General features: G+C 34.8%; 1 protein-coding gene across 11 annotated transcripts in view; it reads right to left on the bottom strand.

Moving 5' to 3' along the window:
* PPFIA2 (protein tyrosine phosphatase, receptor type, f polypeptide (PTPRF), interacting protein (liprin), alpha 2) overlaps positions 1–19,594 on the bottom strand; it is a 326,824-nt gene that overhangs the window by 123,990 nt on the left and 183,240 nt on the right. For all 11 annotated transcript variants that reach the window (XM_014963902.1, XM_014963903.1, XM_014963904.1 and 8 more), the window contains one exon: positions 2,124–2,225. In XM_014963902.1, coding sequence (XP_014819388.1) covers positions 2,124–2,225 — 102 coding nt within the window. The remainder of the gene's footprint in view (positions 1–2,123; positions 2,226–19,594) is intronic.

Below are 19,594 nucleotides of genomic sequence, written 5' to 3'. Positions count from 1 at the left end.
CTATAACTTCCCCTCTTGTTTACTGTAAAATCTGCATTTCCTGTTTTTTTTCATAGCTTAAATCTTTTAATCTGCAATACCTAGCTTTGTCCTCATTTGGAAAAAACACTGGCAGAATTTACTTCGAACAGCAAGGACTTCTCACGAGAATTATCACGCTCTATAACTCTCATTCATTTGTATTAGTTGTCCTGAAAAATCTCTTACCAATTTTTCTTTTACATAACACAAGAAAGAATGGATGATCTTTAAACTCCTTGGTTTGCACAGAAAATGCCTATGACAGAGCTCAGTGACTTAGGAGATGACTTTCCTCTCACAGTCATTTGGGAAGTGACTATCTTTGGCTACTTCACTGTCTCGTTTTTTTTGCTAGTCTGCACTGCTTATATCGGACCCACAGCAAGTATTGGTACACTCTAGTTTTAATATACCAGAATTGGTGCTCAATGGGCTTTGTCGTGAAATGTGCCGAGTAGTTTTATGCGCATACTTATGAAAAACTTAGGGCAACGGAGAAGATGACATTGCAAACTTAGTTTAAATGGTATTTTTTCTGTAAAGAAATCCAAATGGAATTACGTTCTGTGCAGGAATGGGCACATCTAGATTACTGAATAGGTGAAATTGAGTGTATATTTTAACTACATCTGTGTATTCAAAAGTTTGTGCTGGAAGTTAACACAAAATATTCTTTATTCTATGTAATTTATTTTCTAAATTGACTTCCCTATTTTTACCTTAAATACTAAAATAACTGATACATGTAGAAGTTTCTGACAATTTAATCAGCTTTAGAAAGTCTTCAAGTTCATAGTTGAGACCGTTTGCCAAACTTAAAGAATGCAATGCAATTCCTACGTGCTTCTACACTAATTAATTCTATTTTTGTGGCAGTCATTTTGGACTGTCTAGAATGTATGAGAGTCGTGGGAGAAAAAGTATGTCTCACCTCTGTCTCCCACCACATTTCTCAAACCCATTTTGACTTCTGTGTTAAATGTGATCATCTCCTGCACCTCGAACCTAGCACGGAAATAGATGCTTCTTTGTAGGCATCTGTTTCTTCCGTCTTTCCTTGGATTTCTGAAGTCTATGGCACCCTAGCACTACAGCTGGGCAGAAGAAAGGAGAGAGAAAAAAACCTCAGTTCTTTTGTCATGTGCGTTGTTAGATTTCCTTCAGAATGCAAATAAACTGACCAAGGGAAGATGAGCAGCCAGAGAGCCATCAGTTTAGTGAGAGGAGGAAAACAGCAAGAGTTACTCAGATCACCAAAGAACAAAATACGGCTGCGGGAAAATATCCTTGTGTTCAGCATCCCTGAGATCTATTTCATATGTTCATTACCAGCTTGACTCCTGTTTGATCTGAGACTATTCCATCCCTTTTCTCACACCTTTCCACACCTCATAAAGCCTTCTCTGCACCCCTCTTCCATTCTGCCTTTGCCCAGATGTTTGCATGTAAAAATTATTTTATTCTGAAAACCATTTGCACACCATTTAAGAATTTTCAGAAGGTGCTATCCTATATTCTTGTTCCTAGACTGAATAACATTTTCTGATTGAAGTAGAACATGGCAAATTTAAGGGTGAAATCTTGTCCTCACTCAGCTGTATAGCAAATGACATTTACTTCAAGGGTCACATGACTGCATCTAGACTAAACAACAGACTGACTGTGATATGTGTGGCAGCCTTCATCTCATCCTTATTCAGATCAAATCCAAGGCACAGGGGAAAGCTGGGTCTGTTGTAACCTTGCCTTTTGCCTTGATAAGAGATGAGGATATGTACAGGCTACTTAGGCAGGCCCTGGGGTTTGGAATGCTGCATGAGTCCCTTGCTTTAGAAAACATTTAAACTGAATCTACTTACCATGTTATATACAAAATATGCTATTTTTGCAATATACTTTGATATCAAATACACTCATTTCCTACAGCACTCTGTGTGGTAGATATGTCCTGTTACTTAGAACCTTATGAGATTCATGTATGTAATAAAAGGCTGCAATTTTGTCTTCTTATTTATACAAATTAAGATCTAAATTTATACATATGTTTATTCCTCCTGCTTTACACATACATGATATCCAGAAAAGCTCTGCTGCATACTTACTCTTGTGTTGTTTCTTTCTGCTTTCAGTTCTGAAATTTCCTCCTCTTTTTCAAGCAGCTGTTCCCTGCATGCATTTAGTTCTTTAGTCAGTGCAGCAAATTCCTGTGGAATAAAATGATATATGAAGGTACTCAAGATGTAAGCACTATAATAATCAAACCCCTAAGCATTCTCGAGTTTGATGATTTAAATAATATTTAGAAATCATCAACACAAACTAACATAGCATATTAGCATCTATCAAAACAATTTAAAGTCTGGCATATTTAATAAAAAGCATCTATGGAAAACACTGATTTAAGTTTAGAAAAAAAAGAAGGTTCCAGATGATGGTAACCTTCCCATACATAAGCTTACAGAACCACACCAGAAGAACAACAGAACCGGCCAATTTCATAGCAACAGAGACACACATAATGAAGTTCAACTCAACATATTCGTTTAGCAAGTGGTCTTGCCTCTCTGTAAAGCAGCTGTTGCAATATAGCATGGAAGAAAAAGGTTAAGGTATTCACTGATCAAAATCTGCTGAATATCAGATTAACATAAGTAATATGTGCGCTGTGAAAAAAATAGCTTCATTATTTTAACTTGATACCTGAATTTAACTATTAAAATGTATTTGGGTTTTATAGTGAAAAGCTGTGATGAGTCAGAGCAATATTTGTGTTTCTTGGTTTGGAGTGGGTTTCTTATGTAATAACAACATAAAGTGAAACTGGATTTTAAGTTGCTCCTGATGTTAAGATTTACACATGTAACTAATAATTTTTCTGAAAAACACATTTTTCAGTTGTCAAAATTCCTATTAGAATGTCTTGATTTTACTACTGCTGTTACTCCTCAACAATATACATAAATTATTGCCTATGCAAAGGGCAGTCACAGGTTTATCATTCATTCAATAATGAAAAGGTTTCACTCCATAGGTGTTTATTTTTGACAGGCACAACATATACTAAACTGCAATTTAATTTTACCCTTTACAGCAAAAATATGCTATGTCTCACAAAAACTATGAGGGAAAGGATGAAAAGCCTTTAAAATTTGTGTTTACATGTCAGAAAAAAAGATATCTTGATGTACAGCACATCTGCTTAACAAACATATACACATATTTTAAAATATTAAGTTAATTTTAGCTTGACCAAAATACTCAGTGACTAAAAGCACCCACATGCAGCCAGAGTTGAACTGAAGTCATTCCTAAATCCCCTCCTCCCCCTGCAAAGAAAGCAATTTAAGAAAAAACATGTCCAGGTGGTTTATCTTATCAGCCAGTAGGATGAAGCTGAGAGTAAATCTACTTATTTAAGACAAAAGCCTGCAATGATCTCAAAAGGTCTGCTGTTTCCTCTTGAGTTACTGAAAGCCGCTTTTATCTGAACTCAAGTGCTGTTCAACAGAAGTTTAGTAGATATTCCTAGGATCATTGTGTTTCAATTAAGTTTCTAGCTAGTTAATGGTATAGGGTAGTATTAATAATATGTTAAAAATATTTAAATAGATTTCAAGTGATATTCTGACAATGTGTAACCAAGGGTTTGTTTTTTTTTTTATTTTTTCCAGCAGCTGGAACTAGATTCACAGTAAACCTCCATGCAAATTGCATGGAAGTAAAGAAAGTGTTCTGATATCTTCAGTAGATTTTGTTTTTGAGATCAGCTACCGATCACATGAACCACAGTGATGTTTTTTGTCATACCTCCTCATCAGTATTTTCATTTTGTACCTTGGTGGTCAAGAACTTGTAAGGCTATGCAGCATACTTTGAAGTTAAAGCCCTTAACTTAGCTCTGAAAATGAGATTTAAATTGTAAAACTCCTCTCTCATCTTCATAAGTATCATTAGAACTTCTGCCTGTAGGTCTTGCTCTAGAATTCAGAAACTGCTATTCCAGCAGTGTTATTCTGCCCAGAATTTTATATAAAAAATCTCTTGTCCTTACATTTATAACTAAAGTTACATACCCAATGAAAATATCATATTTAATGGAAAACCAATGATCTCAAGCCAAATTGAATTAGAATTTTGAAGCACAAAACCACATATAAACACATATTTTTATCTTCATATTCCTCTCAGGAAAACTTTATAGTGCTGTGGGACTCTTGTTACTAATTTATATACAGTTTATACCCACGGATAAGTGTCTACAATACTTTCATAATGTAATGAAATAAGCTTTCTTTGTAATCTATATAATATGCCATTGTTATTTATGTTTTCTCATTTCTTTGTATTGTTTCAGTTGGAATTAAAATAGACATTTTGGCATATGCTTGGGCAGCTGGATGGGTGACAGGTGGTGAAAAGGATAACAAGTATCATCTGGTGACTTCCAGTTCCAAAATACAGTAAGGCACAGGAGTCTGATGATGAAAACATGCTTTTATTGCTTTCCTTGGAAGCACAAAAAGATACGAGTTTATCAAATTGTAAATTCTTTGCTGTGACAAGGCAAGCCTGCTACTAGCAGTACAGTCCCCAATGCTTCTTCAGTCAATAAAAGTCTCAAATAATTAAGGAACGTTTTTGTTTGCTAAGCAGCATGGAGCTTATTTTTTAGGGGAATTTTGTTTGGTCATCAGATTAAATTTTCCCTTGCTTAAAAACCAAACCATTACTTAAAATCCTACTCCCAGAGAATCCCATACCAACCACAGTGTCCTCTCAGCCTTGAAATATCTTCAGCTTATACTCATAAAAACCATTAGCACCCACTTTAGCTGGGCTACCCGTGTCCAGTATTTTAGACCTTTTTACTTCAGTCACTGACATAGCCCCTTCAAGCCTTTAATTATTCAGCTGTGGCTGCTCTCTGAAATTCCTCTGTGCTCTTGACATATCTGCAATACTAGCATTTACAACAAGTAGTCACCTCTGGAGCTAAAGTGGGCAACTTTCTCTCTTCATCTGAAGTACCAGAGACTGCTCAGTTCTCAAGAGCTTTGACTTACCAGTTGTCAAGAGCTTTGACTTCTCTGAATTGAATGATGACAGAAAGAGGGTTTTTTTCCTTGGTGTTTATATCAAAAGCCTTGTACAGTGAAAGTCTCAAAGTAAAATTGTGTTGCCCTAGAGCTTTAGAAATTATTATTTCTGTCACATCTGCTTTGATGAATTAATAACTAGAATAAAACCTCACAACAACTTGCTTTTCAATACATCCTTCCAAAATTACAAGAAGAACTCATTTAAAAAAACCTTTTTGTCCAAGGTACCCCTGAGATATAAAATGTAATGCTTCAGGGAACATGTTTCTCCCACAGAATAGAAGCAAAGCATATTTTTGTTTTATGCAGCTATGTAGTAAATAACACGTGATGATAATCACCTCTGCTCTTGCAACTCCCTCCTATATATACAAGAATCAAGGGAATACTGTCATCTGGATTTATTGTTTACAGTAGAAATCTTGCATGGTCCGTCATACTTTGGGAGCCCTGAAGGTAGTATCTGTTGCATAACTAATATGATTTGACAAGCACAACTGCACTCTTAAAGCTTATGTGGAAGTTGTATGGATTCAAAGCTAATTAAGAACTGAAGTGAATTACAACTGTATGAAAATTACTCAGTTGATTGCACCGCTTTTATACTATACTATGACATCAGGACAGTAAGTATTTTTTTTAATGATAAACAACCCAAGAAAGAGCTTTGGTTTTGCCACCTGAAAATACATAATCTCTTATCTGCTGTTTCTCTTTTTGTCTTAATACTTGAGCTATAGCACTCAGTCTGACTGAAAAATAGCTGACTCAAAATGACAGTTCTTCACTTATCCTATGTTTATCTTTGAAGAGAGGGCAGGAGCCTTGAAAACAACTTCAACAGAAATTTGTAGCCACTGAAAGGACGGCTAGGCATTATAAATAAAAAAGTCAAGGACTTCCCCTGGTGAAACAGCTGAGATACAGTCAGAGCAGAGGCTGGAGGGTGCCCAGGAGAATGTGAGGCCATCGGGACAGGCAGGCTGACAGTGCTGCCAGATGTGTTGGCAGCAGGACTGTGCAGGGGAGGCACACTAGAGCTCCCTTAGCATTAAATCTCTGCCTCAAGGGGCTGGCTTAACAAATGCTGCTTTCTTTGCTTATTGTTCCCAGGAAAGGACTGTGAGGTTTATTTTTTATGACCTAATATGCAGAAAATGTATATAACTAGCATCCAAGCTGAGGGTATGCCACAGAAATTATGAGACCTCATACTGCAATGCTCAACTGTTCAGCCTGTGTATACAGTCCAGTAGGGAGTGGGTTGAACTTAAATGAAAATACAAACAGCCTCTTGTCATCCCCACAAAAAATAACTAGAAATTTTGTAAGGAAAAATAAAAGCAACAAACCATAAAATTCAGTTTCAGAGACACTGGGGAGATTTGGCTTAAAATCTCCTTTGGATTTTTCATCTTTGAACCACAGTTCATTTCAGGAATGAATAAATGAACTAATCTATGCATGGAGAAAGAATGGTAAGGCTTTATAATTTTTATTTTACATTCAACACAAGCTACGTGTCAGATTTGCTTTCCTATAAATTTGGATGTAACTCATTTAACATGGGAAATTACTATCTACTACAGTTCTCTTGGAGTTTTAACCTTTCATTTATTAAGTTTTCATCTGATCAACTTATTAAAAAAACAAACAAACAATGAAATTGTACCTTCTTTCTTTACTTATTATTCCTGCATTGGAAATTTGGAAATTTTCCGTGGTTTTTAACCAACCAAAGACTTATTTCAGCAATTTTGCCACTACCAGTACACAGATTTCAACCTTGTTGACTCCTATTAACAAGACTATATAAACTTCTGAATGTAATTCACTGTTTATCTTCTTACAACAGAAAAGCCATAATAATAGTCCTTGATTCTAGATTAGGTTGAATGTGAGATTTAAATATGTGCGTTTGGTGTCAATCGTCTGAAATGCTTACTGTTACATTTCTGCTTAAGATGAGAGTTCATCTGCACACAGGTTTCAGGTTGGAAAACGTGCCCTGAAATACAGTATTGTAACAGGATCCAGGTAAAAACAGGAAATCAATTTGGATCTCAGGACTAAAATTTTGGTCTCTGCATACATAAAACATTAATACTTTTGAATTGTAGAGTGGTCTCGGAATGAGTCTCTTGAAAATATTATCATCAGATCTGATGATGCTGTTTGCATGGAGAGTTTGCTACAATTCTCCACAAATAAATGTAAGCAAAATTAATTCAGTCTCCCTTTTCCCCATTTAGTGAGCTTTTTTTTTTTTATGCCTTCAAGAAAATTGACTGCTAGTACTAAATTACATAACAAATAATATGGTGTGGATGGGCCACATCACGTTGAACTACTGAATTTCTAATTCAAACTGATTGTTACTTTGTTTGACTCACGCCGTGCTTTCAGACAGGGAGCAAGGTGCTTTTCTTCAGGTGTGATCTTAGTGGCTCTTACATAGCCACTAAATATGCTTCAAGCTATCGAGAAATTACCAAAGTTGGTTTGCCTTATTTATTGGTCTGTGAGACATCTAAAATGTGGAAAGTGTGGTTAAATGTTACTATGTGAGAGTTCATTAATTCACAGGGGAAAATGAAGAGGATGAGTTTTCTGTTACATAAGAGAAAGAACTAACTCAATAACACAGTGGACTTGTGACCCCTCACTCTATTATTTTTTTTTCCAGAAATATGGGCACTGTCTGAAATTTGGAAATGCGCAGTTACTCATACACAAGCACAGTCAATGCTTTTGGAAAAAAAAGAAAAAACTTTTCAAAGGCTCAGAGCCAGTGTTAACATCTTCAAGAATTAATAATCCCAACGCATTCACTGAACGAAAATTGGATAAATGGAACACTGCTATATAACTTTCCATCAAGAAGGAATTCTTTTTTTAAATGCTCAGTTGAATCTACATCAGCATTTAAACTAAGTCTTACAAGTATTTACTTATTCATCCATCCCTTTCTGGGTAGAAGAAACTGAAACTAGAGTAGCATCTCTGTGGATGGCTTTCTATTGAGAATGAATTACTTATCATTATAACTGTGGTCCCAAACTAATTCAGATATATTTTTTTTTCTGAGCAAAAAGAAAATCCCCAAAATTCTCTTTCAGTGCCTTAAAAAATACCCCAAGAACACTTGCTTCTAGAATTCCCCCAAAAAGAATAGGCAACTATGGTTTATACTAGATAAAATGTATATATCTGATTAAGGCCGCTGAATATATTGAATTAATTTCGATTTACATATTTTGGTTTAGCTTTGCAGCATATGTAACCTGAGTTTCATATAAATGTTATTTAAATTCAGCAGCTGTATCACGTTATTCAAAATTATGTTTCAGAAGTCAACCAGAAAGAAACTCTAAATGTTATCTGTCTAAATGTTAGTCCACATGATAGTACTACTAGATAAATTTAAAGGTAAAGGGAAGAATGTACCACTGCCAGGACTTGTGATGTATTCTGCCTAATTTTCCTCTTATAGTACACACTTGCCATATAAAGATTAATTCCTACAGACTTTAGAAGTCAAAGCAAATCTCCACAGCAACATGAGTATTATGACAATGGCTCAATTTTTGTCAATGATTTTCTCATCCAGGATTACTTCAGGAAGAAATCTGACCCTATACACAGAAAACGTGGGCACAAATCTGCTGTGACAGTTTCCACTTGAAATTAGGGCAATGAGAACAGGTATGTAATTCAAGTGGGTTTAAAATAATTAGTTAAAAAGTAGTACAAACACAAGCAATGGCCTAAGTCTAACTTTCTAATCAGTGCCAAGCAGCCAAACACAAACCTATGCTCCATTATTTCCCATATTAGCCTGCAAAATTGTCACACAAAACCATAAATTTTACACTACCTAAAAAGTGCCCAGTTGACATTTCTGGTTTTTCACAGGCAATTGTTCTTTAGTAGAAAGCTGCTGAACAATGTATGCAATCTGCTTTTTTCATAATGTTTTCCCACTGCTTTTATTTTAAAATAATTTAGATTTGCTGCTCTGTATTATCTGTTGTATACTGACCACTAAAATTTGTGCTTTCTGAAGAATATATCCACCTCGTGGGTATAGCTCTGTTAGAACTAAGTTAGGTTTCACACTTACAGTAACAGTAAATCAAAAGGATAAGGGAAAAAGGGCATGATAAATCAACACCAGAGTTTTACTTTTTTACTTAAAATTTCCTGTGTTCTGTGAGGCTCTTCAGATTATGATTGGAGATGTGAGTTCACAAAAGCATAACAAAAGGATCTCAAACATGGGGTAGTAGATACTAAAAATTCAACAGCATAAGTCAGAAGCTAAAAATTCAACTTTCATTATTTGTCATATTTGCATCAAAATGCAAAGCTTGAGGCTTCAGAGGACTTGACAGCCTCCATCCATAAAAAAGTAAATGTTAAAGATTATAAAAATATTGCCTACTTTTTAGCATCTTTTACTATAATTTAGCAAATCCAATTATTCCAAACTAGAGTAATTCTCCCATATTTCTGAACAAGAATGAAATTAAAGTCTTTTTTTTTTCCCCTAAAAAAAGAAGAAAATGCAGTTTATGTTAACCAGATTGGTTCAATCTGGAATAGATATCACAGTGAAGGACAATTTACTTTGTTACTTTGAAAATAACAACAGTTGTGTCTTCAGTGCTTTGCTCCTGACTGATTGGAACTCTGAGGCCAGAGAATCTATAACCAAATTAAAAAAGATGTTGGATTATTACAGACATGGGATGGGATAAAACATAACTCATAAACAACTGTAAATATAATAAAGCTGAATTTTTAATTCAGGTAGTGACTTTTAAACAGCTCATAATATTATAGATAAACTAAAATGAAACTGCAGACTGGCTTACAATGCATTTTAAATAATCATATTTCAGAATGGTCTACTGTACATACCATACTCTATTTTGTAGATGTATTATTACTCGTGTAAGACACTATGGCAGCACACTTTTCAGAAGTGGGATGAAAGTGCTGTTAGTTGAGGCGGTAGTGATTTTTTCTTCAAATCATACTGCTGTATGAAAGTGAAGTAGCCATATAGTAAGAGGAACTACACCATCAACTCTTTTTTCCATTTAATAATAAATGCTTTTTTTTTACAGATATTCATATTCACTTCTAAAAAGTACATAAATAATTTGCATATAGTTATGTTGCAGACTAGAGTATATTATTTTCAAGTGATACTCTTTAACACAAAAGATATTTATATCAGTATGTCTTGATTGATTAAATATTGTACTGTATGAAAACTGATGACAATTTGCTACTCCACAGTTAGAAATTTATCATCTATCAATAAAGAGAGAGTTTAAAATATGGTCTAAAATGGCAGACTATAACTAATATATAAAATAATTTTATGGAAAATGGGATTGATTTTATTCCAAGTAATTAGAAGTACATTTTCCCCAGACATTTAAATATTAAATATATGAAATGGTCAGAGAGCAGCAGCAGAAGAGAAGAATTAATTGCTGTACTGAATTACATGACTACAAGCTCCCATTGCCAGCACAGAGTTTTATTTTACGCTTATCACACTACGTCGTTGGGGTTTTTTTTGAAAATTAAAATAAACACAAAGTTGTAAAGGGAATCACCCTGGAAAATATGCAAATTATTGAAGCAATCTACAGATTGTACAATGGCTTCAGCACAGACTTGGATGCATACAACTCTCATTATAAGGCAGATTGAGGTCACTACATGGCCCTGAGAAATAACCTAAAATAAATCCTGACAGGATATATGAAGGGCGACTGTAAGAAGCAACACATACTTACCAGTTAACAGAACAGGCCTCGTCTTACAATGTTGGTAAGGAATGTGGAGCTTATATTGGTGCCAATTCCAGCTTTCAAGTATGGTTGATTTTTGGCATGCCTGACTCACTTTTCAAACTCTTTACTTCTCTAGCTTCGACTTATCGGCTCAGCATTTTGTTGTTTTCTTCCAGGCAAACTTGACAAAATACAGCATGACCTTTCCTTCTCCCTTATTTTGGGAAACATACACTGTTCTGACACTTGTCTCCTTCCCTTCCTCCTCAGCATTGTCTCTGGGTAAATTTTATCCATGATCACTTATTCAGTTATTAATAATAGGTCAACAAGTCTGCTGTTCTGATTCAGAACACATCCTTCCTTCCACAGTAAAATAATTTTTTTCCCCTTTCAGAACTTGAAATAACACACTAAATAACTGACATTAAAACATTTAATATTTTCAATATACATAAAAATTTTGAAAATGAGATTTTTTTCATCACTAAAAAAATTAAGTGAAAAATATCTGATATCTTGGCTGTTTTCCACTTTTTCCCATTTTTTCATTAACTTGCTCAGTGTGTAAAAAATTATAAAAAAGGGTGGAGAAAACGTAAACTTGTTTAAATCTATTATTTTGAATAGCAACCCCCCAAAAACAGAAAATTACACATAGTTTGTTTTAACAAAAAAAATCATTAAGGTAAAAATTTGGGGGATTCTTCTTTTTATCAGTGTAAGAATTGTCAAGGAAAAAAATGGAATCAAGCCTATTAAATGACCTTATGCATCAACTGATCTCTTCACATAAACTGTTTTTGAGCTAACTGATCTCTTCACATAAACTGTATTTGAGCTAACTAATGCTTGAGTATGCAAATATTAGATTTTCTGTATTGGATTTATCTCACATAATTTGAACAGTATGTTGTATTAAAATGTATATTCAAGCTGGTCACCCAAAAGTGGCAAAGGAGAATAAAGATACTTTTAGGATGTGACTGATGTAACATGTTAAAGATATTTCTTTTGGGTTGAAAAGAACTGGAAATAACAAATATAAATTGGTAGGAACTATCTCACTCTCTAGGTGCTAATATTCAATAGGTGCAGTATGGGGCGGTTTGGTTCTTGGGGAAGATACCAAGACAAGTGACCAGAGTCAGGGTGAATAACAGGAAATCCAAATGAGAATATAGTGAAATATAGGGGACAGGGTGTCTGTAAGATGATTTAAAAAGGACAGATTGTATTCTCTGAAAAAAGAAAAGTTTAACTGGGGACGAAGTAGTGTTCCTCCAATAAGTGAATAGTTGCATGTTATCATGACAAGAGTGAATGCTGTGTGCGTTGAGAGCGAAGCATAGTCAGGTTAAATTGCAGCTAAGGCAGTTCAGGGCAGTGTTAGGAAAACCCTTTAAAGAACAATTAAGCAACAAACCTGGTTGTACAGGAGTTGCATAGTGACACACTTTCAGTGACAATTCAGACAAATATCTGTGAGGTCTTATGGTCTTGTCTCGAAGACTGAAAATGGAATAAATGAAATTTGGAAGATGACAATGACTCCATATATACAGTTTCACTACTGTGAATTCTACTTTACTTTCTACTGGTGCTTCCTTTAATTTAGATGATTACAGTGCATAATGACTTCTATGATGAAATTGCATTTACACATAACACCTTCGTGATGTCTCTGTTGGTGTCAGTATAAGCCACGCATTTCACTAACTTGCTTTCTGTTTGATAAGATATGTAAAATATAAGTAGTTTGTTTTGTAGAAATGTTTTTTTTGATCCTTATACTAAAAACAAATTACTTTTTCTTCTTATGTTGATTTGCTGTCTTTCCAGTTAGGCTAAACAGGTATCTAATACCAACAAAGTACAAATATGTACTTCAAGAAATTTTACTCTTTCCAGCAATCTAATAGAACATTTAAATTTTATCAGACCTTTTTTTATATACTGAGATTAACAGTAAACTTTCATGTAGTTTATACAATGAAAATGAACTTCAAAAACAGAGAAAACAAGATAATTAGTTGCAGACATTCTTCATCAAGAAATAGCATGAATTGGTAATTACTAAACTAGATTTTGTCCTGAGGAAAAATATACAAGATACTTACAGATGCCAAGACCAAATGAAAGAATGGCATCTACTATATCAGAAATTGCACTGCCAACGAAGACTTGACTAGGCTCTGTGCCTCACATATTAAAGATAAAGGAATAATAAAACATCTTAAAATGATGTTAACACTCAGACACTGGCAATTTCATCCATATGCTTTCACCCACTACTAAAGCCTTTTAAAGATCTTTCTTTTTTTAAGAATACAAGATAACTGATGGAGATAAGTTTTTCAATTCTGAAAATGTAGTGAGTAAACTTACATTTTTCTCTCTTAAGAAAGAAATAGACAAGGCCCAGTAGTTAATAGTAATAATAATAAAAAAATTTGTTATCCTGGAGGATTTTATTTATTCTGAGTCAGCAAAAATAATAAAAAGTGTCCTGTTGATTTCAATAATAAAACAGGACACTACATTTTGATGAAAAGTCGTTTCACTCATGTGCTGCATTCATGAAAGGAGAAAACAATTTATAAATTACATTTTCTATACATAGCATACTCTTGGGTATGAGAATTAGTTCAATATATAAGAAAAAATACTGCTTATCTAGAGCTCTGCAGGACTCCAGTGATTGCATTCAATAAATAAGAAATTTACATCAAAATAAGGCCTCATTAGCTATAAATTTTTGAGTTGTCCACTGGACAGGTTGTCCAGAGGCTGATTCTGCTCAGAGACCAGACAATTCATGCCTCTCTGTCAACTTCTTGTAATTTAGTCCTTCAGGCATGAGTAATGCCTGTGCAAAGCTGAACAACAGCATGACTACCAGCAGGAGACTGCCCCCAAATAGGGACCTAGTCCATGACCTCTAAAAATTGGTGTGGTGTCTGTTCTGATGAGAAATGTGTGCACATTCTGGATTTTTGTTGCATGTCTTGCCAGAACTACTTATGTATGCATATGATCATCTCACATAAACATTACACAATATATGAACTAGAAGAAAGTTCTGTTAATTTAGTTATATAACTGAGATTACTCCACGTCATGCTATCCATCTTTCTCCATAAAAAGGAAAATTCAGAAATCGGGAAACCCAGAGGTTTTTATTTTTTTAAAGTTATGTTTAAGATATTTACTACAAGCGCGTGTCACAGAAAGGTTTGCTACCTAACCTTTACACACACTCTTCAGAAGCAGTTGGGCTTGTTTGAAGTGTGGCTATCACTTTGAAAACTAAATCAGCAGATTTGTTGATCCAGATCTAGTGCTCTAATTGAAAATTGCACTTCAAACAAACCCAGTTGCCTTTGAGGTGCTGTAGAGCTACTGTTTCTGTTTGAAGTTCATTTTCCTGTTACATTACTACCAATTCAATGTTACATCTGTCTTTTCTTGCTACACTGTGTCTGCAGATAACTAGATAAATGCAGATAATAACATTCAGGACAGAGGATACGTGACAACTTTGAGCTCTTGTGTTCAGGAGCGCTCAGTTTTAGGATTACAGCTATCACCACAAGATGTGGTTAAAGGGTCATACGAAGGGAAGAGGATATAAATTTTACCTTGCTAAGGTAGCATTCTAGTGAAATACATGCACTGTCACAAACACACACATACAGACTATTAAATATTTTCACCAGGTAGGTTTAAACCTCAAGCCACTAGACTTAGCCCTTCTTTATCACTCTGGATTGACAGTGGCTAAGGTCAAGAGAAATTTTAATAGGTCTGATTCTCAGAAATCCTTGTGTATTTGCAACATAAATATCATGTCTCCCCTAGGAAACAGGATACATACATACTCACATTCTTCCTACTTGCCTATAGATACATCTGTCAGATTCACTGCATAGAAATACTTCACAATCTTCTTGTTTCTATTTTACTGTGTAACATTCAGTTAGAATTTGTATTTCTCCAAGATGCGCTAAGCCCTGAGGTTCAGAAATTAAAAACCAAAACAAATTAAAAAACAAACCCCAAAACTATAGAGGATGCAAAAATGTCTATTTTAAATACATATTTTTTCCTTGGGTATATTTATTTACAGTATATTTCCAGACACAAGACCCATAAAAAATTAAAAGTAAACATCCAAAGGCAAACACCAGAAATCCAACGGAAGTGAAACACCTGTTTAAGAGCGCATAATTGCCAGCTGAGGTGAAATGTATTAGTAATGTAATCTCATAAATCTTCCCAAAGTTGTTTGTATATTATATATTATCAGACAATGTTGCTAAATCAGACAACATTCTATCTTTCCTAAATTAGCTGTTTATGTTTCTCATGACAACCACAAGATAGCAACCACAATTTGAAGTGCTGAAACTTAGGGTCCTATAGCAGTTCAGAGTGCTTTAAAACCTTGCGGCTATATTCTCCTCCTTTTGCCCTGGTACACCTCTTCCTGAAGCCTGTGGATGCAAAGAAATCAAACTGAAACACTGCAGTGAAAAACCTGTGGCTTCTAAAAAGTCAGTCCCAAGACCCAACCCACCAGTTCTTGAAGGCTAAAGTAAATAAAGGAACCTCCTTTCACTCATGAACTATTTGGTGTATCTACCAAAAAAAAAAAAATAGTCATCATGTGAGAAAGCTGAGAAAAAAGTGAGCATTGCAATCAAGAGGATACTAAAATTCAGTGAAAAGCAAAACTTAATAGATGACAGCCTTTCCAGATGAGAATTTCTTGTACTAGTTGAAAGTTGGTAAAACTGAACAGTTGCTTGTTTGCATAAACTACCAACAAAACTCTTTAGTAAGCCATTTATAGTAAACATTTACCTTTTAGCTCCTTAGAAAAGGGAAAATTTCTTATAAGTGTAGGCAAATATTTTAATCAAGAGAAATGGGATTTGAACTTTCAATATGGAAAAAAGTAGATGGCTATAGCATTGCATCATGACCCTTATATAGGAAAATAAATTTCCCGGTCATAAAAGCAAGATTTTTCTAAACAGGAAGAACAGAAATCCTACAGAAAATGATACCTCACTAGTTCCCCGTTGTCTAGGGGACAACTTGTGCTTTACTACTTGTAAAAAATGAAGTGGGACTTAGTTAAATGTAGTGAAGATAACTAAAAATTACAGCAATCATAATATACTACACTTTATAAACTTCTACTTAGACACATGTGATCCTCTCAGGCTGAAGCCCTGAAATTTCTGTCATCACAAAAAGTAATTGCCTGGAATAAATTTAGTATATAGCCATCATGCATTAGATTACAACAATTCTTGAATATATCTGTTTCAGGCAGACATCTAGTTTAGCACTTCTGAGTTTACATTGTTTAACAAAGGCTGTGATGAGGAGGAGGTAAAAAGTGAATGAATCCCAGGCATCAGAAAGAGAGCAGAAAGTCCAGAGGTGCTAAAGTCTACATCCTAGCTACCTGTAAAACACTGTCCCAGGTGTGGCCGTGCAGCCTGCAACTCAGCCCACCTCCAGCTCTCTCACAGTTTGTCTGTAAACCACCTGCAGGGAACCTGAATCCCTGCCTGGGTGCTCCACCACTTCACGGTTTGGAAAGGTAATGTCTCAGTGTACCTGGGCAGAGCACCCTGCCTGTGTCCAGACCTGCATGATGAACTTTGCTCTCTGAATGTGTAGGAAATCTGGAAGAAGAGATGCACCACTCTTCTCTGTCTGAAAATCTGACTTCTTTGTCAGCAAAAAGGCTAGTTGCCTGCACTATATTTACTATGTAATAATCACATATGAATTTACAAAAAGTCTTGGAGTTATCTATGTAGGTAGACATCTATTTTAGTGCTAATGGAATGCAAGATCAGTTCATGTTATGGAATTGAAGGTGGCACCTTGAGGCGCCTCATTTGCTTCTCATCTTTTTTGAATCAATAGTTTTTCAATACTCTGTAAACCTGTGTGTTATCTAACATTTCCATTTCCAGTCTCTATTATTCAAAATTTTATTACCAACTTTATGAACAAGCCACTGAGCTTATAAGTTAATACAGTATTTTTAGTCAAAGTGAAATATATGTGGTTTATACACTAAGAAAGCAATGTATTCTAATGTTGAAGAGAGTAAGAAAAGTAGAGTTCCTTCTTTAAATTTTGCAGTTATTTTTCAACTGCATTCAGTGGCCAAAAATAACAAGACTAAATGAATTAAAATGCAGTGACAACATTTCAGTGTTCATTACCCCTTTTAGACCTCTTTAGAAACAAAACTAAAAAAACCCCAACCAAAACCCCAGGCATTGCAATCATATCAAAAGACTTTCTCAATGGGAAAAAATAAAAAAATGAGAACTTATAGAGGCTGCTTTTAAAAAATAAAGGGCATAATGGAAATTATCCTTTTTTGCACTTCATATACATAGACACACAAGCCTGTATCTATAACTCTTGAAAATATCCCTCCTCTCTGATCATGCTCAGCTTTGTAGAAAGTTGTATCTTCTGTTTTGCCTCAGGAAGACTACTCAACTTAATTCACTCTGTTTCTACATGTTGAGATGTAAATAATTTTTATGTCTCTTATTAGGTAGCTTACGTAAAACTGTATGAACATATATGCATGCAGTCTTTATTAGATCTTCAAACAACAGTCTGCATAAGAACCTACATGTATCTTAATTTTTAAATATAAATGAAAAGTTTTATTTCTTTTAAATTATTCTCTAAAAGCCTTCTCTGTAATAACTGGATATTATTTCACAGATATCTTTATACAACATTTAAAAACAAATCTTTGTTTTGGCATCAGAGAATTAATTATATAATAAAAAGAATTATTCATATGACTGATGGCTTCTTCACCTTTCCTATGTGCAGTATCATGTTTCTATTTGTCTATTGATGAAATTTCCATATTAGGATTTCTGTATTCAAGAAGATTTGACCAAAAATGTCATTTTGACAAACTTCACCTTTATTATCTGAATGTGGTCATTTGGACATGTTAAGGAAAGAGGGCGGGCACATACAAACTGCTTAACATGTTCTTTTTGTTCTTGCAAGAATATTTGTTGCAATTTGCAATATTGCTGGTTCTGCGTCATCAGTCAATGAATCCTTACAATGAAATAAAGCTCAGAGAATAGACAAGGATGATGTGCTTGTGAAGCTCAGAAAAGTATGTTGGAAGTGGTCACAGCTATCATAAAGGAAGCTGAACTTCTCTCAACACCAAGGAGACTGGATGGTGGCCTTTATTTAGATAAATGGCTGTATCAGTTGAGTGGGTCAATTGGTTATGTAAATGGCCTTCTCTAAAAAAATCAATAAAAAGCAGTAACTTCCTGAGCCAGACAGACTGTATATATGGCTCAGCCCAAAAAAAGGTATAGATATTGAGGAAACAGCAAAATTGACTTTGAGGAGAGCAATAGGTTTGAGCTGGCTTCAACCTATGTATTCCTTCCCAGCACCTAGGAATGACCAGTACCCTGACAGCATATAGAGAAGAGTAATGGGAATTACATTCATTATGTGATTGCACTGTATAGTGTGATTGCTATATTGTGCTTGTGTTGTTATTTCAGAATATTGCTGTATCACTTTTCTAAATCAAAAGCAAGATAATGTCAAATATCTTCAAACAAGTAAATTTGGTATTTAACGTTAAGCCTTCCTCGTGTAATATCTAAAAGAACATGGTCAGAGAGTATTGGTCTCTGATATTCTGAAAACTCATCAGTAGAAATTCAATAGCTCCCTCAGATTTCTTCACTTCTTTAGAAACTGATGATATTATGTAGGCACGTGTGGAGAACATTAGTTTATGGTGGGGCTCCACTGAAAGGACAGACCACAGAACCACATTGTGGATACAATCCGAGTTTCAAGGAATCTGAATAAAATTACTGCTCTCAGGGACTGCAAAATGTTTCCAGAAGTCTCAACTGCTTTGGCAAACCTCTTAGGAGTAACAACATATGAATGATTCAGACTCAAAAGCTTTTTCCATGAATTGAATTTCTGTTGAGTTGAAATAGGTTTCTATGGTAGCAGTAATGTCATAAATGATTCCCCACGGCTTAAAAGTACCAGACGGCAATGCCTCTAGCACCTACTGCACTATTTTCAATCAAGAAAAAAAATCATGCCGGGACTCAGATGAGAGATGAGCATCATCAGCCATGCCCTCCAACAGATCTGTTAATATGGTAAGGCCAACCACATTAGAAAGTTAGCCTTTCACAGTGAATCTTGCTAAACTAGATCCCAAGAATGCCTTAATATTTTGGAACATTTAATTCCAAAAAGAAATCCGCATCTTGATACTTAAATCTAATGGATGGATTCCTCCTCAAGGATGGAGTCATTGACTGCTATAGTTGGGATTCCTCCAACCTGACTTAGGAGTCTTACTTCAAACTTCTCTTCCAAAAGTCAGTCAGGCTTAGAAGTCTAAACTAGTAAACTTCTTTTGAAGGGACAAAAAGTCAACTATCAAAACTTGACAAAGCAAGCTGGTGCTTTTACATCATTTGAAAATACTAAAAAAACCCAAATATATCATCCCATGCATACATAGCTTTGGAAATCTTTGCTATCAGCACTGCAATACTTACAAACACTTTCTCATTAAGGACAAACATATTG

Source organism: Calidris pugnax, unplaced genomic scaffold (assembly GCF_001431845.1).
Source record: "Calidris pugnax isolate Ruff unplaced genomic scaffold, ASM143184v1 scaffold44, whole genome shotgun sequence".
NCBI classification, from domain to species: Eukaryota; Metazoa; Chordata; class Aves; order Charadriiformes; family Scolopacidae; genus Calidris; species Calidris pugnax.
This window is presented reverse-complemented; position numbering and strand designations above follow the sequence as displayed.